The sequence below is a fragment of the Myiozetetes cayanensis genome, unplaced genomic scaffold (genome assembly GCF_022539395.1).
Source record: "Myiozetetes cayanensis isolate MyiCay16 unplaced genomic scaffold, myiCay2020 scf1, whole genome shotgun sequence".
NCBI classification, from domain to species: Eukaryota; Metazoa; Chordata; class Aves; order Passeriformes; family Tyrannidae; genus Myiozetetes; species Myiozetetes cayanensis.
In genome coordinates, this window is record NW_026086604.1 from 37,562,717 (window position 1) to 37,588,740 (window position 26,024).

A 26,024-nucleotide genomic window follows, 5' to 3' on the forward strand; every position below is an offset into this window, starting at 1 on the left:
GCCTCGTTGGAACGACCGCTGTCCGTTCAGACCTCTTCTTTGCCGCCGTGCCTTACTAAGGACGATATACAAACACCGCATCACGAGCACACGCGGCTCCGTCCCGTCCCGTCCCCGCCGTTCCCGTCCTCCTTCCCGTGCCGGCGGCGGCGGCAGCTCCAGCGGCAGCTCCAGCAGCGGCTCCGGCGGCGCCGTCGCCTTGCGCTGTGCGGCAGCGCCCCCTGCCGGGCGGAGGGGGCGGTGCCCGTGCCCTCACGCGGCCTGTCCGTCACCGCTCGCTCCGCCCCCCGGTCGCTCTCGGCCAATCAGCGCCCTCCTCCCCCCGGCCAAAACGCTCCCCCCTGCGCGCGCCCGGCTCGCGGGTTCCCGCGCGCGCCAAGGTAGCGGCGCTGCCCGGGCGGGCGCTCCCTGAGGAGGGGTCCGGGAGTGGGGAGGGATCAGACCCTGAGGGCTGGGCAGCGCTGAGCCCTGCGGGTGGGGCTGCAACACTTCCAGGTCGATGAGAGCAGTGCCCAGTGAGGCTCTTAGCGTGCTTTCCCTTCTGTGTTTCCTAGGGTAACCTGTTAGTGGTTTGTTTTGTTTTTTTTTTTTGTTTTTTGTTTGTTTGTTTTTTTAAGACTCCTCCATACTCCCAAACTTCTCCAGGTGGCCTTATCTCCCTCAGAAATGCTTGTTTATATACAAGCTGTCCTCATCTTTGTTTTGCTCCGTGTGTATTTTTGTCTGTTCTCTGAGAAAATGATGGGCTTTTTTTTTTTCTCTCTTTTTTCCTTACAAGTTCCTTTGCACGGAACAATGGATGATGAGGGGAAAAACTATGTTCCTGCAGAAGTATCTGATGTGTTGGAATCGGTTTCTTTTCTGAATGTTGAGGGTAAACCTTCGCCCTTGGAATCAACAGTATTGCCCAATATGGAGGAACAGCAGGTGTGCATTGGTTTTACAAGACGTCTTCTGGTGATGCTGGGGGTTTTGTTTGTTTGGCTTTTGTGCGGCATTTTATTTATTTATTTATTTTTAAAGTTTTAATTCTGACAAATCTTTCATAGGAACTGCTGTGCTCCTCTACCCCCTAAGATGTGTTTGACGCCTCTGCTTATTTCTCATTGCTTACACACAGGTCATAGCCCGTATCAAATACAGGTGGTCAATGCTATGTCATGTGCTAAGCTTTTGAGAAAAAAAAGTAAAGGACTTCAGTAATTACACTTTGAATGCCATGAGACTGTGCTGCTCTTTTTAGTAAGCTGAAAAAGCATATGAAATTGTGTTAAGACTTGTTAGGTGCTTGGAAATAAAATCTATAATGCTGTGCTCTGCACTTGAGGAAAAGATAGTATAGCAATCTCTCCTTTTTAGAGGGGGAGGTTTCCTGGGTGGCTTTTCCTCAGGTGATCTAATTTTGTATGATCAGTGGAGTGCTGGTCATTAGAGGGCTGGAGAAAATTTATCTGCTGAATGAAAAGTTGCCAAAGCAAAGACTTTGAAGTTCTGTGAGAAAGGCAGGAATGCTAGGATCCCTCTAAAAAGCTCCCTGCAATTATTGCTTTACCTATGTGGGGAGACCATTGTGTAATGGTTAGGGGATGAAAAAGCCCATCTTAGCAGCTGAGAATTGTTTCATGGGTGTTACTTTGAGGAAGATGAGTGGCTGGTGCCTGGATGGTGGTAAGGAAGTGGTCCCTTGAGGCTAAGAATATGTCAATCTATTAATTGAACACGCTCCATACAAAATGGAAGTGCAATACTGTTTAGCAGCTGTTAGAGAACACAGCTTGAATTCAATACAGAGGGAGACCAGAAGGTGGAAGCAGTGCAGTTTATGCCTGTGATAGTGTGCTCTTTCAAAATCAAAATACTAGCTTTGTCATGAAAGAATGCTAAGTGGGGGCGGCACACACACAAAAGGGGTTACTTAAGGACAGTAAAAGGTAAAGAAGCAAATGAAAGGTTAGAGTCTGAACTTCACAAGGAAGTAAAAAGTGAGGCATTGGTGAAATAGGAAATACTACATCAGATATGTATGCTGATATGATTTATTTGTGTCTGTTCTGTTTAAAAAGTGGTAATTGTAACTGTGTTTTGTGCCTTTTTTTTATTGAATAGGTATATCATCCTCTGAAAGTCTTCCTGAGAGTGAGGCCTTTTTCTATAGCAGAGCTTGAAAGCCATGAATCTCAGGTTAGTTTTGTAGAATTAAGAATTAGGTTTTTCTTCTCTCCCAAAGAACATGCAGTATTGTAAAGTGGAACTTTTTTACATAAGCCAGGTACTGCTTTCAAATAGAATTAGTGGACACCTAGATAAATGCGATTTTTTGTTTGTTTAATTTTTTTTTTAAACCACAGTTTTTACTATTTGTGGGGTACAGATGCACACCTGTAGCTCTGCAAAATTCCACTTGGTACATTGTTTAAAAATAGGTTTTACTCTTAACTCTGTACAATGCTCAAGAAACAAAGGAATTTCATAGGAGAGATTATGTAATTCTAGGAGTAATTTGGGTATCTGACCTTCGAGTTCTTTGAAATGCTTGAGTAGTTTCCTGCCTCATCCTGGTTACTTGCTGCTCATCCTGTCAAAATGTTCTATAACCTCTACCATTTATACTGTCAGATTCAGATGCTTCAGTGTTTTACACTCAAGTGCACACAGAAACATGCAGAAACACTCCCCTCCATTGTGATCATTGATGCAAAGAATTCCTTTAACTATCTTTGGAGGACAAGGTCCCTGCAGTGTATGTCTCAGCCCTTGTCTTTGCAGGGTCTCTGATAGACCTCTAGTTCCTGACTTGTTCAAAGGATTTTATATTAGTTTCCATCTATGTTTTGCAAATTGGTTTTAAAAAATGCATCCTTGCATTTGATCTACAAGAGCTGGAACCCTTCGCGTTGTTTTCATTTGGATTATCCTCACACACCAGACCCCTCCCTGCCCTCAACTTCCATTCACCTTTCTTTAGGCAGCTCTTATTGAATAGTGTGTACTACCACCATGCTTCCAATTTGGTAAATTCCAGAGTCTGAACTGGCTCTAACTGTAAATTGATTTGCAAAATCAAACTGGTTTATGAGTTGTTTATCTCGTTGCTCTTTGGAGGGCGACATTTCTGACCTCCTGACCACTGGAGGAACAATTTGTTCTTAGAAATAGGGGAAAAGTGATCATTGAAGTTTGGACTAAATTTTTTCTGAAGCCGTTGTCTTCATGTAGTTCATGTTAAAATAGTTGAACTTCCAACATATTAGCTCTATAACCTGTTTTGCATGGGATTAAGACTTTTTTTCTCAGTGTCCAAAAATGGAGTCATTGAAAGATTTTCAACATCTTCAGTGCTTTCTATTTTCTTTGCTATCACCTGAATCCAGGTGACAAATGAAAAAAAAAGAAACACACCACAATCAATTAATCCCCCCTTCTAATCTCTTTAATCAATCAGACTAATTTAATGTTTACCTCTTTTTTGCCTCCCTGCCATGCATAATTTTCAGGAAAGCATCTTTGTTCCAAATATGTGGCAAGAAAAGAAACAAGTAAAACCCAAAACCTATTTCTTATAGCTATAGACTGATACTTTAAAAAGAGACAATCAACAGTTTAACTGATCTGTTGTTGCTTATAGAGATAATGATTTCTGCAAGAAAAACTTAAAACCTCTGGAAGAAATTCTGTACTCTTGATACAAGCAGTGATTCTCCAGAGTCACTTGCAGGAGAGCAGGAAGTTGTGCTTTTTGGATATAAACAATGTGTATAGTGCCAGAAATGGCCTAGCTCCTGCCACTTTACCTGTGGGATTAGCTGGAGGTGACAAGCAGAGTGACATGTTACCAACTGGCTCCAGTCTTTGCAGATCTGACTACTTCAAAGCCTCTATTTACAAATTTCTACGAGGCCAGTGGCAGCTGATGGCATGTGCTGCAGATACTGGATTATTCAGTAGCTCCCTAGGGTTTAGTATATCTGACCTGCATTCCTATTCCTGGTGGTGTGGGAGGAATGTTAAAGAGTATATGCATTTAGAGCCTGGGACAATGAGCAAGTGATTGGTCTAAGTTCAGAAAGCAGCTTCTTAGGTCTTCTCACAATGAGAATATTCTCAGTTGGAAGGGACTGACAAGGCTCATCAAAATCCAGCTCCTGGCCTTGCACAGAACAACCTCAAGAGTCACACTATGTGCCTGAGAGCACTGTCCAAATGCTTCTTGAACTCTGATAGGCTTGGTGCTGTGACCACTTCCCTGGGGAGCCTGTTCCAGTGCCCAACCACCCTCTGAGTGAAGAACCATTTTGTAATATCTAACCTAAACCTCCCCTGAGACAGCTTCCTGCCATTCCCTCAGTGGTCACCAGACCTGTCAGTGGTCACCAGAGAGAAAAGATCAGTGCCCCTCTTCCCCTGATGAGAAAGACATCTGTGAGGTCTATATCAGCTAATAAACATACTTGTTAATTGAGGCTCCTAGGAAGAGCAGTGCTTCCTATGCACATGCTACATATGGATTATTAGTCCTAACAGCTCTGGCCATTCTCTGAAGGTAAATGTCAGATTTAGTTACAATCAATCCTTGCAGCTGATGCATCAAGACATTATTAAGATATACTGGTAGTTCAGCTTGCATTTTTGGTAGCCAGTCTGATGTAAAATAAATTTTCCTTTGACACCGCATCCTACATTTATCTAGTTAGTGAGTGCTGGGTAATTGTATTTCACCTTTATTTAACTGAGAAATGGCAATCAAATTACTTGAAACTAATTCAATTTCCTTCATTACTGGTAATACCATCTATCAATCAAAGGATAATGCTTCAGACTTATTTTACTTTATTAATGCTGCTCATAGTCTGTTTCACATTGAAAATGATTGATGTGGAAAACCAGTAGATTTCGGTAGAGCTTTGTTTGTGCAAGTCACTGTCACAAAATACCAGGCTTTAGAAAGCGTTTCCAAGAAAAAGAAAAGTTTTTTCTACATTCTGGCTTTCATGTGAAGTGATATCTTTGTACTTATGTGCCTCAAGATGATATATGTAAATTGGGCAACTCTTTATAGCTCTAGTAAATAGGTGAAGGCAATAGGCTTTTTGGCTGTTTGTTTTTTGGGTTTTCTTGGGGGGAGGGAGGGTGTTGAGTTTGTTTTTTGTTTTGTTCAGATAGCTTTATTCCTGAATAATTTTATTTAATTAACCTTGTCTTGTTTTTTTTTTTTTTAATTTATTTTTTTAGGGTTGTGTAACTATTGAAGATGCCCAGACAGTTATTCTTAATGCACCCAAAGAGTCTTCTGCCATGAAAAACAGTGAAAGAGGGATTGGTCATGCTGTGCACAGGTTCACGTTTTCTCAGGTACGCAAACTTGTTTCAAATTTTTAGTTTTGGGGTTTTTTTGTTTTTTCCCACTGTAATGAAAGCTGAATCTTGTATGATATCATGCAACTTAATTTCTCTTCTTTTAATTACATGTGGTGGTACTTGCCTTTAATAAAAAGACTGCTTGTTAATTACTAACAAGCTGTCAAGAAAGCTGCATTACAATGGAGGTGCCTATTAGATGAGGCAAGGAAGCTTCTTTGGCAGTTCTGTGGTTTTCCTTGATTAGATGCTACAGAAGCTTCTTGTAGGCACAGATTTACTCTGCTGTTCCTGCAGATGCTCTCATATGGGAAGTGGTACAGGAAATCTTATGTTTGTAAGCATGTATTTATGAACTTACTTTTGAAAGAATGGCAGCCTAACTGTTATAGCCTTCTGTACTGAAGGTAAATTTCTTAACTCTGTTACCTGCTGAAAGAAATCCTATTCTTACCGTATCAAAAGATAAACAGCTCCAGGGACTGAATCATTTAGACTGTTGTAATGCTGATTTTTCTTGTCAGTTGTGGGTAACTGGTGCAGAGTGAGGAGAGAGCTTTACATCACCAGCAGAGCTCTTGAAAGTATCCACAGCATGTGCTCAGTAGCATTCTGAGCAGTTTGTTTTAGGAGTAGGAAAATATTCAAAAATGAGTGCAAGCCTGAGTGCCTCTCAGAATTAAGCAGGCATCCTGTGAGAACCCAAGAGAAAACGTTGAATCAGAAGGGGTTCAGGCAAGACAGAAAGCTAAGATGGTATCTCCTACCCAGCTTGCTCTAAAAAACCAGTCACTGTTAACGAGTGCTTAATATTTTTACTTATTAAACTCCTTTGTGCAATTTGTCACTCCTTTTTTTTCTTTCTCCCCCTTCTCTCCAAGGTCTTTGGACCAGAAACTACTCAGAGTGAATTTTTTGAAAGCTCAATGAAAGAAATAGTAAGAGCATATGTTAATGGAGTGAACGGACTGGTCTTTACTTACGGGGTTACAAATGCAGGCAAGACATTCACTATCCAAGGTATAAAATATTTGCATGTATAAAAGTACACCTATAAAAACCAAGCCTATATGAATGTCTGCACTTCATCTTTTAATATTTTTAAGGGACTTCAAAAGATCTTGGTATCTTACCTCGCTCACTGGATGTGATTTTTAACCACATAAGGGAAAGACATTATCTGAAGATGAACTTCAAGCCATATTTGAGTAATGATGTTAAGAAACTAGAAGATGCACAAGTTAAACAAGAAGAAGCCTTAAAAACAGCTATTCTTGCCTCACTGAAAGAGGTCAGTGACCAAATACTTCCTTGTTACTGAATGAAGCTTCCTAAAGCTGTTCTGTAAGACAGGAAGTTTTAAAATCTCTATTCCACTATTGATTCTTTAGATTTATATAAATCTACAGTATGGATACTTGTTGAACCTTGGAATAAGAGAACTGGCTGTACTTGGAGCTCAGGGTAAACTGGAAGAACTTTCTGCAGCACACAGTTCAAACCAAAGACCATTGCAAAGCCAAATCTGAATTTCTATAGAAAAAGTTCCCTCTATAGAAGAGTAGTTCTGACAACACTGTGGTGACACTTGCCCTTGAAAAGTCTGAGAGCTTATAGGATTTATCTAAAACCTGCTTCTTGTTAAGTGATTCTTCTTGTAGGTCAGGTTCCCAGGCTGGGCCTTGGTGCAGTCATTCAAGTGACATTCGTAGCTCAGGAGAGATATAGCAGTGAAGAAGGCAAGAAGAGTCCCTTTTGGTGGAAGACAGTCTGAAGGCAGATTAAAAAGTTTATAAACCTGTGTTTCATGTACCTTCATAAGAAAACTTTCTGATTCAGCAAGCGAAGTGAGATGACACAAAACGAATGTCCTGAAAGGATTCTAGTCTGCTTTAGGGAATAGTATGCATGTTTAACTCTGATCTTTGAAGATTGTAAGTGGAATAGAGGAGTCTTTATTGTGGCAGCCTCCTGTTCCTATTATCTAGTAATTTCTGTTTCCAGTGTAAGAAAACCATCTCACCAGAAAATGGGCATCCTTGTGTGACTATTCTACACTTCTAAGCCCAGTTCCAACTTGTCACAAGATGTCTGGCTTGTCTCCTTTTGTTCAGAACGTTTTTAACCTGAATTGTGATTCTGTGCATTTCATCCCAGAAGGCTCAGCTGAGTAGCATTCAAGGCAACTCTGAATGAATTCTGGGAAGTATAGAAGTAATGACTGACTGGGTTTGCTTTTTTTCTGTGGTCTTTAATACTAACATTGTTAAAGTACTCCAGTTAACCCTGAAAGAATATCCTTCTATGAATCAAATTCATATGTAAAGTTCCACTCTAAATTCTGTTGCTTAATTTAAACTCTGCAAAACAAAACTTTGTTTAGTCTGAGTCTGATTAGCTCTTGAGGAAGTATCTTGGATGAAAAATCTGAAAGGATGCTAAGGATTGCATATTTATTTTGAAAGTGTCTGTATGTACATGCACAGGGATGGGCATCTTAAAGAAAAATTGAGATGATCAGGAGGAGAGTAGGTAAATATTTTTCAAAACTTTATGGAAACTACAGCTTTGGAAAAAGGAACAAGCAGAAGCTCAATGTCTGGAACAGGAAGTCAAATATCTTATTTTGAAGATAAAAATGCATCAGGAAACTATTATGTGGCAAGACCTTGTTTGTGTGGTACAATGCTTCATAGCTGATACCTCAGCAATCCCCAGTTCTGAAGCTGTGCTTCTTGATAGCTTGTGCATGAATAGCATCACTGTTTGGATGCTCACTCAAGCTTGTAATCTGAGAAGAGATATGGTTTTGTGGGCTTGGTTTTAGTTTACATGGATTTCTGTAGGCTCACTTCCCAGGCTCAGTTTACACATCATGCAGAAAAAGCTTGCTGTTGCTTTCATTCTGTTTTAACTGCCCGGAGTTACTGCAGTGCTTATTGTTCTACTGTTTACGTTCCATATACAGTATTGTTGCAAAAGCTCTTGCTTAGCAGGGTTCACACCCTCTCCTTCCTTCTCTTTTGTAGTTCCATTCATGGGACTAAATACTGGTTTTTACTGGGTTAAAAGCCACTTGCATTCCTATTCCCACCTGTCCTTGTATTTTCTATTAATGTCAGCTTCTGTTGTTAGCAATGTCAGTTCCTGTTCCCACTTGTTTTCAGGCACTCATCAGGCTCTTTTCTGTACTTGGTGCTATGATTTGAAGAACAGTATAGCAATGTAGCTAATTAACTCACTTTTGTTGCAATACCTTTGAAGAAAACTTACCATGGGCACAAGCACTGTGGTTACTGCATTTCCTACTGTTACATTTTTGACATGCATAATTGGGATACCATCTGTGTCAGTCCCATACCCCGCTTTAGAGTTCTGCTTTGTACTTCACAAACAATGAATAGAATCCCTGCTGTGGTTATAATTCTAACTACTTAATAAACACAATCGTATAGACAGTACAGTCTTTGCAAAATGGTCACTTGCATTATTTTGCTGTATTTTATTTTATGCCATTTATCTTTAAAATGGAAGGTCTGAAAGTACGGCTTCATGCTTCTCTGTTTGTAAAAGACCTGGTTTGGAGGTAAAGGTGTTGGAATCTCTAAATAGTGGGAGTTGCTACTTTGTTGCACTGGTTTTCCCAAAGGTAATTTGAAGCCTGTGCTTTGGTGAATCTGGGTAGGTTTTAAATAACTTTGCTTATGTGAAGAAATTCAGCAAATGCGTGTGCTTAAAGAAACTATGCTTTTATCTATTTTTAATGGCCTCTTAATTCAGTCTGAATTAAACCAACCTAGACTGTTGGTTTTTCAGATCTTTAAGTCTGAATGAAGCTATTATTCCACTCTTAAAAGTAAGTTTGACTCATACTTCCACAGACCTGGCACAAGCCAGTGATTTGCAACAAGCAGACAAATTAGTAATCTCTGCTGTTTTGGTTTGTCCACTGTCTACCACCCTGTCAATTATTCCTAGGGGAAACCTACTTCTCCAGTCCTTTTGGTTGACTGAAGCACTGTTCAGATTTGTACAGCAGGTCATAAAGGTGGTCTGGGCTGCTGCAGTCTGACAGAATCTTGTTTCTCTCATGACTGTGAAGTTAATTCTCTGATATTAGCAGCAATTGGCCACCAAAACAGGTTGCTGGGAGTAGCAGTAAGCAATAATTATTGTGAAGGGAAGAGTGTTCATTGATGATAATTCATTGCTGTTAAAAATATTTCACCTGAAGCCATAGTAAGGGTGATATAGCACTTAAAACTACTTCAATATTTAAGTCTTAAATATTGGAATTACTATAATTTTTAACTTCTGCTATCCTCATAGTCTGTCCATGTGGATATAATGGTTTCTTGTTTTCTCAAGGAGACAGAGAGCATATTAAATACTGTGACAAATGTCTGTGATGTGAAGTTGGAACCTTCCAGCTGTACCTCAAACAGTCATCCTTCTAATTCACTAGGTAAAGTGGAAAACTTTTGTGTACGTGGAAAAACAGTAGAAACTTAGAAATATAAGTGGGTAACTATTGGTAGATTAAAAAATCTCTATTGTACTACAAAGTAAATATATATAGTTTTTGACTAAATTTTAATGTCTCAGCTCTGGAGAAGAAGCAACTGTAAAAATATTTCAATAGTTTTGCTCCTTTTGGGGAAGAGGGAGATTTAAGTTCTGCAATAATAATGTATAAAGTGCTGGAAGCTTGTGGTAGAGTAGGGGCAATAGCTTAAAACTTGGGCATTTTCTGGGCACAGATGACTGCTGAGAAGTTTGAACATTCTTGGGTGAAGTCCAAGTTACACAGCACTGTGTATCTAATTGTACAACACAAATGTATCCAAGCCTTCTCCTCTTAGAAGGTTCTATGTACTGAATGAAGATTTATTAATGAGTTGGATGGTCTTTGAACTATTTTGTGTTTTGGGTTAGCAGAGAAGAACTTTGCTCCACTCGACGTTCATAGGACTAATGTGCACCAAAGAACACAAGCATCTGTGTGGATTTCCTTTTGTGAAATTTATAATGAATATGTGTATGACCTATTAAATGTATTATCTTCAAAGACTCAAAGGCGCAGAGTTTTAAGAATTTGTGAGGATCAAGAAGGAAATTCTTATATTAAAGGTAATAATACTGTTTTATGACCTAGGCAGTTTCACAGAATATCTCTGATGATCAGAATTGTATGTAAAAGGTCTCTTTTTTTTTTTTCCCCCCCCCAGATTTAAAGTGGATTAATGTTCAAAGCACTGAAGAAGCATGCAAAATACTAAAAATAGGAAACAAGAACCGAAGCTTTGCTTGTACCAGAATGAATGAGCAATCGAGTAGAAGGTTTGTTCCTCTAATTTTAAGCATATTCTGAAGGAGGAGGGGAAAGAGGAGACTTTAGAATATGTTTGAAATGAACCACTCTTGAATAGTGGTTTAATACTTTCCTTGACTATTATGGTTTTGTTGTGAAATTCTCTCTGACAGAAAAGTAGGAGAGCCTCTATGACTTTATTAACAGCTGGATTTGGGTTACTATTCATGTCTTTGTAAAACCAAAAATATCAAATCACACTAATTTTTGAGTGCAAACAGGGCTATACATCTTGGCAAATGCTAAAGGGTGCTGAGTGAGAATGGCTGTGTGAGGATGGTGAAGGAAAAACTGGTTATAATTCTTTGATAATGGGAGTATAATTCTTGTAAACCTGGGGCCTGTCACTAGGGGATGTAGGAAGGAGCAAGTCATCCAGTGTCTTGCAGTGCTGCTAGGTTATCTAGATGCTTTTAGACTGCTGTGTTCAAGCTGAGCTTACTTGCTACCTTAAGAATTGAATTTGTAGCATTTACCCAGCTATGGAGAGGGATCAGGGAGAACCTGGCTTTTGATGCAGTGGGATAAAATAGAGAAAGTGGAATATAATGTCTATTGAAAATGTTGCCTTTCTTGATTTTTAATGATCTCTTACTAATTTGTCCTTTAAATGTGGAAGGGCCATGTTGTATTTTTAGCCAGTATAATCATAATGTTAATAAGCCTGCTTTTTTGCAAAAAGCAAGTGTTATATTATTCTGTATTAGCTAAAGATGGTTGCTGCTAAATTTCATGCTTTTCTGACAGAGTTTTATGCTTAGAATGCCTGCTGCTTTAGGCATATACTGGAGAATTTTGTCTTCTGTGCTTCCTGACTTATCAGATAAACTGGGAACAGGGCACTCCTGCTTCTGTGACTTTTCTGTTTGGTTTCAGACAGCATGTCCACTGCCTTTCTAGCTTTGTGTCAAAACCAGAGTAACTGGATTTTCAAGTGTTACAAATTCAACCTTTTTAGAAAACAGAACTATTTCAATACTGAAGAAATAACCTTGCATATTGAAGTAGGCAAAATTACAGAACTGTTGAACTTTAACTTAGTCCCTTCACCCCACCATTTATTTCTAAGTTAATTCCTCAGATTTACTGAGTTCAGATACTGCCTATACAAAGTGGCTACCTGAGTACTCATCTTCTGAAGAGCAGACTTAAGTGGCTTGTTTTTCTCCAAGGCAGTTGGTAGGCTTCATGTGATGTTTTTCCTTTTCCTGTATGCAAAGAAATAGAAAGTCACAAAATACAGCTTTTATTGCTGCTTTTGCTACTGAATGAATACATTGCAAAGGCAACTAACGTAAAGTAATGAATTAATTCTTGTTCTTTCTTGAACACTGAGCTTTCTGTAGCATACAAATTTTCCTTTGCTTCAGTGACTGCTTAATTTTCATAACTGTGATTATTAAAAGGATTTTATTCCATTCCAGTCACAGTATATTTTCCATCAGGCTGCTAAACCTAACTGACGAGCAAGAGCCACGTGTTCTTGGAGTTTCAGAGTAAGTGAATGCTTCACATGATTGCCAGAATGTAAATATTTTGGAAAAGCTGATAAGGTGTAAACATGGTAAACTGGTGAACTTTCTCTTAATAAATAAGTTCTCTGAGAGCTGAGACAGAAATCAGGACTGGCCACATAAAACTGACTGGAAGCCCAAAAGGGACAGGTCTAGAAGTGTCTTCCTGTCTCTTATTCTGTTAAGGTTTGGCTGGAGGTAACCTGTTAAAGCTGTCAGTAGTACGTAAATTGAGGGAAATAGGTGTATTGTCTTACATAATGGTAGGGTGGTGACAGAGTAGTACCACTCTATGTTCTGGTAAGCAGAATTCAGGTGGCTGGCTGATAAAAACTGATCTCTAAAGCTGAGGTGCAGCAGTTAGTGCTGAAGACCCAAGGTGCAAGCTATGCCAGTATATAATCTTTCTACTATGGGACCAGATTAGAGTTTATCAGTTGAAAGTTTGTGGCAACATATTTGATGTGTTTCTAGAATTCAAATTAAAGTCTATCATCCAAAAAAGAAGGCAGGTGACGTGCTCTGAGACTGTTCCATGACCCAGTCTACTATAGGAGGGGAATCATAAGCGATTTGCTTAAAAACCGTTCTCCTAATCTAAGATGCTAATGTAGGTGCACACTGTGAGAGCATTGTTTAAGTCCTTATGCTTAAATCTGTTCTTCTGTGATTTAGAGGAAGCAGCCTAATCTTTCATCTTGAAGCCATTTATATAGCTTTTTTGGTTTTTTTTTTTTTTCTTCTGGTTAATTGTCCATTTAACTTTATATGGAAAAATGAAGATAGCCTGTAACAGAATGTTTTAGTTCAGTCCTAGAGCCTACTGATTTCTCTCTTTTTCTCTGCTGAGCAGAAATGGTAATAAATATACCTCACTGTGAGTTAACACCTTCTAATGTCAGATGCTACAGTGATAAATACTCTTAAGAAAAGATAACTTCAGGAAATGACTGCATCTGGGCTTTTTGCTGTATTACTCTGGCAAAGCTTGTAGCAGCTGTTAGGTGAATGACAGAGTTTGTATATTGCTTAAGGAAGAAAAAAGCTTTTCATCTTGTACTGAAAGGGATAAAGAACATGAGACCATACTCTTTCACACAGTTGAAATATGTGCCTTAATATATATAGGACTTACTTCAGCTGTGTGAAAGGTTATGGTCTTACAAAGGCGTTACTTTATTTAAATAGATTTATGTACAAGTGAGTAATGGTTTGGTCACATAAATCATCCAACTTCCAGAGCTTCCTGTATTTCAGGGACTTTCCTAATGTGAAGTAAAATTGATTAAATTCCTTGGCTATGAGTGGTCTGAGTTCAGTGGTCTGAGATTAGCAGCACACATTGCTATAGCTGAGCAAACAGCTCTAAGGTGAGCTGGGAAGGACTTTTGACCTATTTGCAACAGTGAACAGATGGTTCTGTATCCGAAACAGGCAGACTGCAGTGCATTGAAGCTCACTACTATCCTGCAATCCTCTCAGCACTTGAATTGGTCAAGGTGATTATCAAAGAGCTTCTGTAGTGTAGCCTCACTGTGCGAAAGTGTTTCAGAAATTCATCTCATCCTGTCTGGGAGTACTTATTTTAGAATTACAACAAAACGTGGGCTTCTAAACTGAATTCTGTGTTAGAATGCCCACAAAGTTTTAGATGAATGGTACAAGCAGACTACTTTGTGCTGAGTAGACTATCCTTAGGATCAGCAACTTTGTTCAAGGATCTTTCTATATTTTGGGAAGATAGATAGGTTAGTGCTGAATAGCGTGTGTTGTGCCTTCTGGACAAAAGCTCGACATTCAAGTACAATTAATTCTGTGATCTAGGTAGGCTGAAAAAAAATCACTCATTTGTGCTTCAGACACACGAAGAAATAAAAAGTTGTGATGTTCTATTTTCATACTGCTTAGAAATAAGTTCATATGTGTGTTCTGGATAATTTTTGTGCAGGTTGTCTTTCTGTGACTTGGCTGGATCAGAGAGGTGTAATAAAACACACGTCTTTGGAGATAGACTAAAAGAAGCAGGAAATATTAACAATTCTCTTCATATCCTTGGAAAATGCATTGCAGCATTGAAACAAAATCAAAATCCAAAGTAAGTGACAAGTTGTTTACAACATGCCAAGTTTTAGGTTGAAAACCTAAGTATCCCTTCATGTTTCTGCAAGTAGTTTGCAGAGTCAGAAAAATGGAAATCTACATTTTGTAAGCCTTCTTTATTACAGATGTCACTGGAATACCTGAAAAAAACATTCTTTCCCTAAAACTGTTGTTTGTGGAGAACTATAAAAGGCAATTTGCAGAAAAATACTATGATTTTTTTCTTTGGGTGCATTTGTGTGTATGAGCAATGTACTTTGTGTATGGAACTCTCACTTTGTCCTCTTTCCTTCCACCTCCAAATTATACAGTAGATTCATCAGACAGCTGACAGATGTCCTGTATTTAGCTTTTGGCTTGTTCCACTATCTGCTTTGAAACACTAGGGAATTGTGATGCAGACACTAGACTACTTTTAAATAGTTCAGCTTGTTGGAAAGCTTATGAGATCCAGGAAAAACCTTGCTCTTTAGTGTCAAATAGCTTAGGCTTAAATATGAGCATCCTACAGGATCTCTTTCTTGAAAAAGAGAAACAGAATTAAGGTAAGTTACAATATCCTATAGTTCTAAAAATTTTGTTTCACAACTTTATTTTTTTTTTTTGTCTCCATGAGGATGAAGCCAAGCTATATTCCATTCAGAGAAAGCAAATTGACTCGTCTGTTTCAGCCTTTTTTTTGTGGGAAAGGCAAAGCTTGTATGATTGTAAACATCAATCAGCACGCTTCCACATATGATGAAACACTACATGTAATGAAATTTTCAGCTATAGCCAGACAGGTAAGAGTGCGTCTACTTTCTCTGCTATTCTGCAGTTTTTAAATCACTATTGATTTGTGAAATTGTCAGGTTGTATGGATTTGAGTATGATTCTGACTTCTGATGCATCATATTAATTCTTCTGCATGTGGCTTCCCTCTAAAAGTCTTCTAGCAGTCTTGCCCATCCTCAAAACTATTTTGGTCATAAGAAATTCAAGTAACTGTAGCTGTCTGGCTGTTCAGTTCAATACCACCCATGTTCTGTGTAAAAAAAGTAGTCAGAGCACTTCCAGATATGACTGGTTATACCACATATCTGAACAAATTCAAGATTTCAGTTCAAGCTTTTGATGAATTATTTAACCTGTGTGCAGTTAAACATCTGTTGCACAAGATGACAGTTATTCACAACTTCTTGGACAGTTGGTAGTAAAAGGAGTAGCTGCTTTCTTATTTTGTAGTCTGAGATCTTTTGCACCTGCATTTCTCTTGTTTAGCCAAGTGCAAGTAATTAATAACAATGTGGCTTAACAAACCATTCCTCCAGGTCCCTGGGTACCCTCGGGGGGATCCCCTCTGGCCCCACTGACTTGTATGTGACCAAGTGTTGTAGCAGGTACCTGACCATTTCCTCCTGGTTTGAGGGGGCTTCATTCTGCTCCCTATCACTGTCTTCCAGCTCAGAGGGCTGAGTACCCTGAGCACAACTATTAAAGACTGAGACAAAGAAGGCATTAAGTACCTCAGCCTTCTCATCATCTTCTGTCACCATATATTTCATCTGCATCCAATAAAGGATGGTGATTATTCTTAGCCCTCCTTTTATTGCTGATGTATCGGGGGAAAAAAACACTTCTTGTTGTCTTTCATGACAGTAGCCAGATTTCATTCTAGTTGGGTTTATATTCATCTTTTTTCCTGCATAACCTCATGATATCCTTGTCCTCTCCCCAAGTTTCAGCCAAATCTTCTATTCAGCCAGGACAGTCTTTTCCCTTGCTGGCTTGTCTTTTGGCACATGGGGATGGGCTGCTTTCTAATGTGCTTTTGAGCTTTTTCTGCTACCTCTGTCAGTCTCCCATTAAATTCAGGACTTGATGTTGATGTTTGGCCTTAACTTCATTCAAGTTCCCTGGAAGCTGCTGCTTGCAGGGAGTGGGCCTCTATGGATAGTGGGCTATGCTGTATTTCATGGCAGAAATAATAAATTTCTAATCTGGGGCCATGGAATAGTTCTGACATGTTACAAGTCTGTAATAGCATGTCTAGTATGATCTCAGAGTATGATTTTTCTGATTTTCTCCAGCTGCAACTTTCATCATGAGTGTGCACTGTAGAGACAAACTTCCCTGGTATGCTGTCCTACATATCAGGTTAAAATCTTTATGTAACTACCATGAGTTGCTGAATTCTGGTCATGGTATTTCAGGAAGGAGCAACTGTTTTAGGGATTTGCTGCTTCTCATTACCTTTGCAGGAAACTATACTAAAACCCTTTTATTTTAGGGAGAGAGAAACTGTCTTTCTAGACAAGCATACTAAGTTTACTGGTAGATTGTATTTCCTTTTTTTTTTTTTTTGAGTATTATTATTCATATTGATTTTTTTTTTTTTAAAGACATAAGATTTAATTAATGTTCTTGTAATCATTAAATATTGTGTAAACACAACAGTGCACTCATGCCACTTCTTCCTGGTATTTTGCAATACTGGCAAGCATTGATAAATCAACTCTGGATTTTCCAGGTTATCCAGACAATCCTACCCAAAAGTTTTGGTTATTTTTCACCCAAGCTTGCTGGAGGTGATGGCAAAGCTATAATGCACTTTGATGCTAACACATCTGTAGATGACTTTCCTGACAGTACTGAAACCTCTGCAGAAGAGGAAGTGGACATCACCATTCTGAGTCACGAGGTAGATATACAACTACTTAAAACTGAACCCAAGAAAGCAATTGCTATTAGTTAGGATATCTAATTATTATCTAATTATCTAATATAATCTATATTAGATAGTTATCTAATATAATCTTTTAGCATAGGAGTTGTGCTGGGAGCTGCATCAAATGGGAAGTTTAAGGTTATGCTTAGTGTCAAACAGACCTAGACTTCAATGTGGTCTAGTTCAGTGTAGTTGTGGAAGGATGCCTGTGGCTTTCTAGTTAGATCAAGTGCTAAATTTGGAATTCAACTGATTGCTCAATGAGAAGAGTAAGGAAGCAGCACGTATGTTTAAAATAACATTATTTAGTTTTTTTGTGCTCTTTTGGAAACAGTAGGAATGAGTTAAGATGCAACATTTTAAAAGCAAAGCGATACAATCTAATAAACTGTAAAACTCATGTAGGCTTTATGCTAAACAGTTGTAGAAATTAGTACTTAAATGCCAAAACAGCAGTGAAGCTTTTGATAGCAGAAACCATGAAGATGGACAAAGGTTGTCTTTGCAGTAGAAATTCACATTTGAAAATACTTAACCTTTGGTGAGTCCCCCTGAAAACGCAGACTTGTAAATGTACCCTCTGTGGATGGCTGCCTGTATGAATATTTTGTTTGACATGCCTATCAATATGTGTTTTTAGCTTGTTTTCTGAACTGAAATATGTTAAATTTAGGACCTCTTGAAAACTACAGAGAACTTAAAGGAGAAGCTGGTTGCAGAAAGGCAAAGTAAGCTCCTTCTGGAGGTGAAGATACGTAAAGAGATGGCAGAAGCAATGTTTCGACAGCTGCTGGAAACAGAAGAAGCCTGGAGGCAAGTTGTATTTCAGTCTTCTCTGAGACTGAAAGGATTCCACATATGCAAATGCATGCATGTTTATGTATGTACACATATATATATATGCACATTCATGTTACTTAGAGAAGCTTCAAAACCTCTGATGGAAAGGGGAGAAAGAATATTATACAGATCTTCCCACGTACAATGAAAAAGTAATGCTGCTTTCCGTTGAACTTTTCTCTGTTTCGTTTGTAATTACTGGAGCTTATCCTGACATGTTATTACTATTTAGCAGATGTGCAAGATTGTTACAGGTACGCCACCGAGGCTTATGATTGTACCAAAACATACACTTGGTCATGTTAATATGCATGCATGTGCTTAAGGTAGCTTGAATTGTATGTCTCTTGTGTGTCCAGATTGCTCAAACTGAATTCACTTCCTCTTAACTCTTGTTTAAATCAGTTTCCTGCTGTTTGAGTCGCTAACAGAGAATAACACCAAGTTGCCAGCTGAGCACACTATGGTTTAACACCTGCACTGACTTAAAAATCGTTTGGTTGCCTTTGGCCAAACACATGAAACAGCACTGATGTTTTTCCTCTGTTGAGGTGATGTTCTGTGTCACTGATGGGGCATGTTTTCAAATTGTGACAGGAGTAATGTGTAATATATTGAAATAATAGATGGAGAGGGACTTTTAACAAGAGCATGTAGTGACAGGACAAGGGGGAGTAGACTCAAACTCACTGTAGATTTAGATTTAGATATTAGGAAAAAATTGTTTACTGTGATGGTGGTGAGGCACTGGACCAGGTTGCCCAGAGAAGCTGTGGATGCCCCATTCCTGGAAGTGTTTAAGGACAGGTTGGATGGAGCTCTGAGCAACTTGGTCTAGTGAAAGGTGTCACTGCCCATCACAGGGAGGTTAGAACTAGATGATCTTTAAGATCAGTTCCAATCTAGGCCATTCTATGATTATATGAAAATGAATTTGGCATTTATCTTTAATGGAAAAAAACCCACATCTGAAACCCAAAGTGAAAGGTACCCTTGGCAATATACTTCAAATATCACTTCTAAATGGGTGTAATAGTTTCTGTTGCTACATGTTGGTGGATTTTTCTTTTTATAAAACTTTTTGTTTGACAGACATTAAGTATGTGTTTTTTTATAGTGCTTCTCTTGGTATATGCCAAGTGGAAGTTATGCTGTGGGCCAGATCTGTAGGATCATTGAGATTAAAAAGGAGAACAATACTTCTTGGTCTCTTAACTTCACTATTTATTATTAGACAAATTTATTATTAGACAAATAACTTTGACATTGTCAGTTGAATACATGTAGCAAAAAAATATTAAATAAAGGCAATATGTTCTCCTCAGCAACCGCTTGGAAGATATGAAAGACAGTTATGAAGAAAAACTGGAGAGCAAATTTGAAATGTATAAAGAGGCCATTAAGAAACACGCCTATATGTGTGCAATGGAACAAATTGAAGACCATTATGTTCCCATAGAAGAATTTCTAGCTGAACAAGAGAAAGTTGAGGTATGACTTGACTGCCACTAAAAACCATGTACTAGCCTTTTAACTGTAAATTTTGCTTTTCTCTAACAGAATCATTCTGAATTTCTAAATATAACCCTGAGCAGTCAAAATAACTGGCAGTTGTTCAGTCTTGCTGTTCTGGTGTGTAGTGCTAACCATAAGGATACAGATGTCTTCTGTCTGACAGTACCTGTTAGTGCATATCTAAACTTCCTGAACTTTGAGGCCACGGTTCAGTTACATCCAAGTCATCTTTATCTCTGCAGTGCAATGACTGGTACATCTAGAGGAATGGTGTATACAGCAGTCTGGCTTTCTGGAGATTTTTGGGTGTAGAGTAAAATGCTAGTTCTGAAAGGGCAGTGGGAATTTGGTACAGGGTAGCTATTTTAATTATAATGGTGAGAGGGGGAGGACTATGGGACAAACTGATCAGAAATCAAACTTTATGCAGAAGAGAACTAAATCTCCTGAGTGTATTTAAATGTAGAAATGCTCAGAGTTGGCATCAGTAAGTTGCTGTTCCTTTTGCAACTTGGCCACTTCAGCCATGAGCAATTCAGTTTTCTAACCTCTGCATAGATGGTTAAGTGTATCCAGTCAGCAGATGAGGCCTGTGGGTCTCACTCTTTTCAGAAGATATGTAGTGGAAGAATAGAACTGGAGTATACACCAGAGGGGCTTTCTCACTGCAGTCTCCCATTCTGGAACTGGTAAGATGTTGCATTCCATGAGTAGGCAGGTTCCTTTCAGACTTGAGAGAACTGGGTTTCTGTTGTAGATTGTGATATAAACTCCATTCGGGTGCTGACAAGCAACACTGTATTATACTGGCATCTCTTTTTCCAGCTCCTTCACATTTGTCCTTTTTCCTCACTTAGACTGTTCTTATGTTCACTTTAATGCTAGCTATACACCATGTTGGAGTTTAATAGTGCTCTCTGTATTTATAGCTGCATCTTACACTGGCCAAAAGGCTGCATGAGGGAAGATTCAAAGAACAAGATGGTTTTAGTAGCAAGTCAGATAAGAAACTAATGAAATCCCTAAGATGTAAAAGTGTTAGTTCACACAGGAGAGCATAACATGAAATCTGAGCAGGCAGCTTCAGAGAACCAGAATTAGATGAATAACTTTTCTTTATGGTGGCACTTGTTTAATTTCTCACTCTGAGATACCATCCTAGCAATGTGACAGGTACTGAAAAAGAGGTTGAGATTAAAATGTAGTCCTCTGAAGTTTGTTCTTCCCTATTTAACAAACTAATTGGCAACAGTGTTTAACACAGATGCACTAAAGTTTCCTTTCTGCCATATGGTTACTTCAAGTACAGTTTGGAAATCTTCAGACTGGAAGAGTTGACTCCCTGTGTAAAGTAACTTCTTCCTAGAAGGTCTTGTGATCTGAGTGTTATTCTTTACTGTGATTTCCTAACCATAACCATTGCACCTTCCACCTGTGAAATTATTTAAAATTACATATACATGTGTGATTTAATTGAAGGATGTGCAGTAGTGCATTAGATCAAGTAGAAATACAGACAAATTCTACATTGTGCCCTTATTTTTTCAGGATAGAGAGAGGAAAATACTACAATTGGAAAGGCAACTTGATGAACAGTCAGGGAAGCTATTGGCTCTGGGTAGTCTGAACTCAGATGTTGTGACTACTGAAAATAACATGGAACGAGGTAGGAAGTCTAATCTGGGTGTTCAAAGTTCAATTTACTTTTGGTAATGGATATAAACAAGCAAACTTCTCTTTTCCCTATAGATCTTATGGACAGGACAATGAAGAGAGCCAATGAAGGATTGCAGAAACAATGTGAAGAGAAGGAAGAGGTAGCTCTTGCTTAGTATGTAATGGATTTGGGGATAACAGTTGTAAACTCTGTCATGGTTCAGTGCTTAAAAATCTGCACTGTAGACAAAAGCATGAAGATTCCTGCAAATGGCCTTCAAGTTTACAAGAAAGCCCTTGCCTGGTTGTGGATTACTTTTGCCAGAGCTTGTCTATGTTCTGACTTGACTTTGGTTTGTAGAGGAATCTACTACTGTAACAAGTATTGTGAACGTGGAGTGAGTTGGAAGTGAGGAAGTATGTAGCCTTGTGTTGGAATTTATTGTAAACACTGCTGCCATGGCCTCAATGTTTTCCTTCCTGAAATGCTGCCTGCTCCTGCACAGGGGAACAGTTACAGAATTTAGTCACAGTTTTGATCTAGAGCCAAAACAGTGCCTTAAACTAGTCCTTTCTGGAAGTACTAAACTTCACTATCCCCTTAAGTGAAGAGTAATGCCTCTGTTCTTCAAACAAGATCCCTGTGTTCTGAATAGCATATAGAGGTGGGAATTATGAGGTTCAGGCTCTGTGATGGAAAACATTACTTTTTTTTTTTTTTTTGGGGTGTGCATTTTTAATGTATACCTTGAGTGACCTTCCTGTAAGGCTACAGTTAGTTTCCCATGTTTAAAGAGGATGGGAAGAAGGGAACAAACAAGCCCTGCTCCTTTCACTAATAACAAACAAGAGTAGGGATTGGAGAAATAGTTTCCAGCTGGGTCTAATAAAACATGTAAATGGAAAATGAACTTAAATCCCTTTCTATTGAGAAAGAATATTCCAAAAATAAATTTGTCCTTACCAATTTTAATGTCTCATGTCATGGCCCTGGCCTTTGTTTTCTATTCCTGTTCTTGATGAAGGTGTAGCTCTACATGATTTTCCAAATAACTTTCAAATTGTAGTGAAAATTTGGCTTTTACACATGACATGGGTATACAGTTATTGATTGTTTCATGTGGCTACAAAGTGTTAGAATGGTGAGACTGCCTGGCAATAACTGAAGTGACAACAGTTTAAAACAGTTGGTTCCATCAGTGCCCTTCTGCTGCTTTGCCTCACAGATCAGTGCATGTGTGATGAGTAATTCACCACTTTTTACTTCTCATTCAGCCATTAAACATGGCCAAAGGGTGTGGTTTGTTTTTTTTAGCAATCTACATATTTTTCCTTCCAACCCTGTAGAAGTAAATTAATTATAATGTTAATGTTTCTGGTTAAGAGTTTCTTTTGCCTCTTGGGACTTAATCAACTAATATTTGCATCAGAAAGGTGAGGTCTTCTGTGGTAACTGTGCTCCAATTCTTTATATGAATGGTGTTAATGAGACAAAAAATGTTGGTTTAAATACCCTTACTGACATGGAGCAGGCTATTCCAGAAGTAGCTTAGTTTGTGCTGCTGTTGTGTGACTGACAAGTCTGTGTGTGGAAATCTAGTAACTTCTGCACGATAGCCTTTGAATGCTCCAACTGTATTTTATAAGCCAAAATGATGAGTTGGGACGTTTAGAGGTTGAGAGAAGCAGACTTCATCTTCATTGTTTTGATCTTGTAGTTTGCACTGTTCTAGTCATAAGCAAAATTAATGTAAAACGTGCTGTCATGAACTTCAGCATGTGTGGGCTTTATTTTCAGCTTATAAAGTCTCTGAAGTTTAAAATACAGAAACTGAATGAAACCCTGCTAGAAGCTAATGAAGGCTACAGAAAAATGGCAGAAGAAAACAGTCAACTGAAACACACAATCATGCTCAAGGTTTGTAAACAATTTAAAAGCAACTTTAATATGGCTTGTATCTACAGTTGTACTGCATCTTTATACATTTCAGATTAGCAATTTGTTTTGATGTTAGCACTTCTTTCTGCTCCTGACTTCCTGAATTATGAGTTTGAAGCCCTTGTGTTTTCACTTCTTAACTTTGAATCTTGTAAGACAAGACTCATTTTTCAGCTTGAGGTCAATAGGGTAACTCTCTGCTGACAAATCTTGCTAATCTAAAGATGCCACAAATTATTGCCAAGCAAAGAAAATACTACTTAGAACTCTAGTCATGAAGTGTGTTGCTGAGGCAAGCAAGGTGTCAGTGCACAAATGTTAGTGCAATGAGGCCTAAGGATCTATAGCTTTAAAGCTACACTGACAGTCCTGCCAGGGGTGGCCAAGGAGATATGGGCAGGGAAACTGTTTAATACAAAAATAGAAATCTTTCCTTCAAAAGCAGGGACTTCCTAAAGTTTACAGCATCTGACCTCAGATATCAACTAGATTTCTAGAAAAAAAACAAATGAAAATTTTGAACTCTTTGACACTTTGCATCTATGACTCACTTGTAATCTGCAAATGAAGCAAGGTGGCTATAATACTTCACTTCGTGATGTTTTTCTTTGAACATTAAATTACTTCCTGCATACTTTTTAGTCTGAGACTGAAAATTATTTGACTTGACCTTCTTAACTGGAAGTAATCTTCCTGTTCATTCTTAATAAGAAGGTGACTTCTTGTTAACCACAAAGATTAGAAAGCATATTTAATACTCCGTATTTTGCCCACTCAAAGCATTTATTCAGTCCTGGTTAGCAGATTTATGACATGATAAGAGTTTTGATTTGACCAATTTTGCTTTCAGATATTGCAAGACAGGAAAAGCCACCTCTATTTGGTTCCTAGAACAACAACAATTCTTTGCACAGTGTGGCTGAGCATTTTACCATCAGCTTTTTAGTCAGACTTGGGCTCTACTTAGATTTGATGGTCCTATATTTTGCTGGTTTTTTTAATTACTTTAATGTAATTTAGAGGAAATGGGTACTGAATAGCCATTTGGCATAGTAATAAAGGGTGTTCATGGGTATAGTAGAATAATCTGAACCAGAAAATTAACTACATAAGAAAGACCTTGGAGTGTTCGCATACCTAACACAGCCTTATCCTCACAGGATCAAGAAATAAATAGTCTTCAGAACTGGGCTACATGTGTTCTTGAGCTTGAAGAAACAGTGTCTTCCCTGCAAAAAGAACTGGGAGAACGGAAAAAGCATTTCTTTGTAGAGAAGCCAAAACAACAGAAACCCAGGAGAGGTTTGCTGGCCAACCTGAAATCCCCAGCAGCAACCACAGCTTGTTCACCTCTTGGTAAAGGCTGGGGGAAGAATGAAGAAGCTTCACCCTATTCAAGAAAGAAAATACTGTTGCCTCATAAAGCAAAAGACTAATATTTGATAAATCAAAGTGTGCAATTTCTGGGCTTCTTTATCAGTATTAAACTGCTGATAGCTCTTTCTCACCCTTAGGTACCATCTTCACTGTCATGGTAACTGACAGAAAAATGTTGAATACAGAACTTTTTCAACTGAGTTGGGTTTGAATTTAGAGCTATATAAGTTTAGGTCTAAACTTGTGCTTTTACTATTGGTATAGGGATGTGATTTGAGAAATATATGTTTTAATTCTTGAGTAACTGCTATCATGGTCTTCTATACTGATTAAATGTATGGTTCATGCAAAGTGGGATGATCCTAATCTGCTGCTAATTATGTTTTTAAATTATTTTATTTCATTGTTGATTCGTAGAAATCAGATGGCTCATAAACTTAACCTCAAGTAGCTAAAATAGCTTGGTTCTTCAGTTATTATTCTGGCTTTGACCTGAAGATTGCCTTACTGGGACCAAACTAAACAAACTGCTAAAAGAGGCAATAAAATGAGACCTTATCTGTCTCCTTGCTATTTTTCAGCTAACTTGGCTTTGTAAAGAAACTTGTTTTAATATCATTTGAATTTCCACTAAGAATATACATTAAACTTTGAAAAATCTACTTAATAAAATTTTCTATTGCTAAATTAAGTTGCTGTTCCTTTTATAAAGCAGTAAAATCAAGATAAAGATCACAAAATTAGAGGCCAAATGATCATAGTGATTGATATAGGATGATCTTGAGTTGAAAGAATCATAGCCCCAATTATATTATTTAGCTGTTATCTAGTAACTCAAGGTTGGAAGGCTGGAACATGATAAAATTTGAAATAGGCTTCTCAGAGCCCTTTCAGTCAGTGAGGGTGACCTTTTTTCTATCGACTGTGAAAGTACCATGCCTTCAAGTGCTGGAGGCTTGCTGTAGAATCTGTAAGTAAACCAGATGGATCAGTCCCTGTGATGGTGTTTTTCATAGTGGGAAGGGGACCACGTTCAGAGCAAGAACCTCACCCTCCCTGGGGAGACACTAGGTGGTGCAGCCTTCCTGTGTGACACTGAGGACAGTCCTTTCTTCTCTGGTACGACTGTTCTTGCCAGGTCTGTAGAGTTTTGGGTTGGCCTGTGCAAATGCTGGTATCAGGAATCACTCTGACACCTCTTTAACCAAACTGTAGATGTTGCCCTTCAGCCACCGCTTTTCTCATGTCTTGAACTGTTTCTGTTAAACAGGATTATCTGGCTTCAGGAGTTCTAAAGGCCTATAATCCCTGCAAGGTAGTACAACTTATAAAATATTATTCTACTCCCACACAAACTATTCCAGCTATTAAAAAATATTTTGGTGTAGTTATACGAGATACCGAGTGTTGATCCCCTGAGTAAGAAAGCTGTTATGTACAAATTGCTTTAGGAACAGCAATATTCAAACAGAAGTTAAAAAATCATCAGAACAGGCTAATACTGGAAACTTTCCATAATAACATTTCAAACTATCTAGTGCTATACCTTGGCTCTATTCTTGTCTTAGTGTATGTTAGCAACACTAAACTCTTGTTCCCAGAGCAACTGCTCCTATGCTTTTTTTTTTTTTTTGTTTGTCTTAAAATGAA

At 38.4% G+C, this 26,024-nt stretch overlaps 1 protein-coding gene across 1 annotated transcript; it reads left to right on the forward strand.

The window, feature by feature from the left end:
• Positions 1-738: 738 nt before the first annotated feature.
• On the forward strand, positions 739-24,878 carry LOC126638667 (kinesin-like protein KIF20A). The gene is made up of 18 exons (XM_050312742.1): positions 739-927; positions 2,107-2,181; positions 5,230-5,349; positions 6,237-6,375; positions 6,462-6,646; positions 9,724-9,820; positions 10,291-10,485; positions 10,584-10,695; positions 12,151-12,222; positions 14,189-14,335; positions 14,957-15,122; positions 16,850-17,020; positions 17,721-17,860; positions 19,213-19,378; positions 20,951-21,068; positions 21,152-21,219; positions 22,857-22,976; positions 24,158-24,878. Exons 1-18 carry the CDS (start codon positions 739-741, stop codon positions 24,431-24,433), a joined length of 2,556 nt encoding a protein of 851 aa, XP_050168699.1. The 3' UTR covers positions 24,434-24,878.
• Positions 24,879-26,024: the final 1,146 nt, after the last annotated feature.

Coding starts and splice junctions, on each gene's coding strand:
- LOC126638667 (XM_050312742.1), top strand. CDS start 739: ATGATGGGCTTTTTTTTTTTCTCTCTTTTTTCCTTACAAGTTCCTTTG. Junction 928..2,106: donor CCAATATGGAGGAACAGCAG/GTGTGCATTGGT, acceptor TTTATTGAATAG/GTATATCATCCTCTGAAAGT. Junction 14,336..14,956: donor AAACAAAATCAAAATCCAAA/GTAAGTGACAAG, acceptor TGTCTCCATGAG/GATGAAGCCAAGCTATATTC.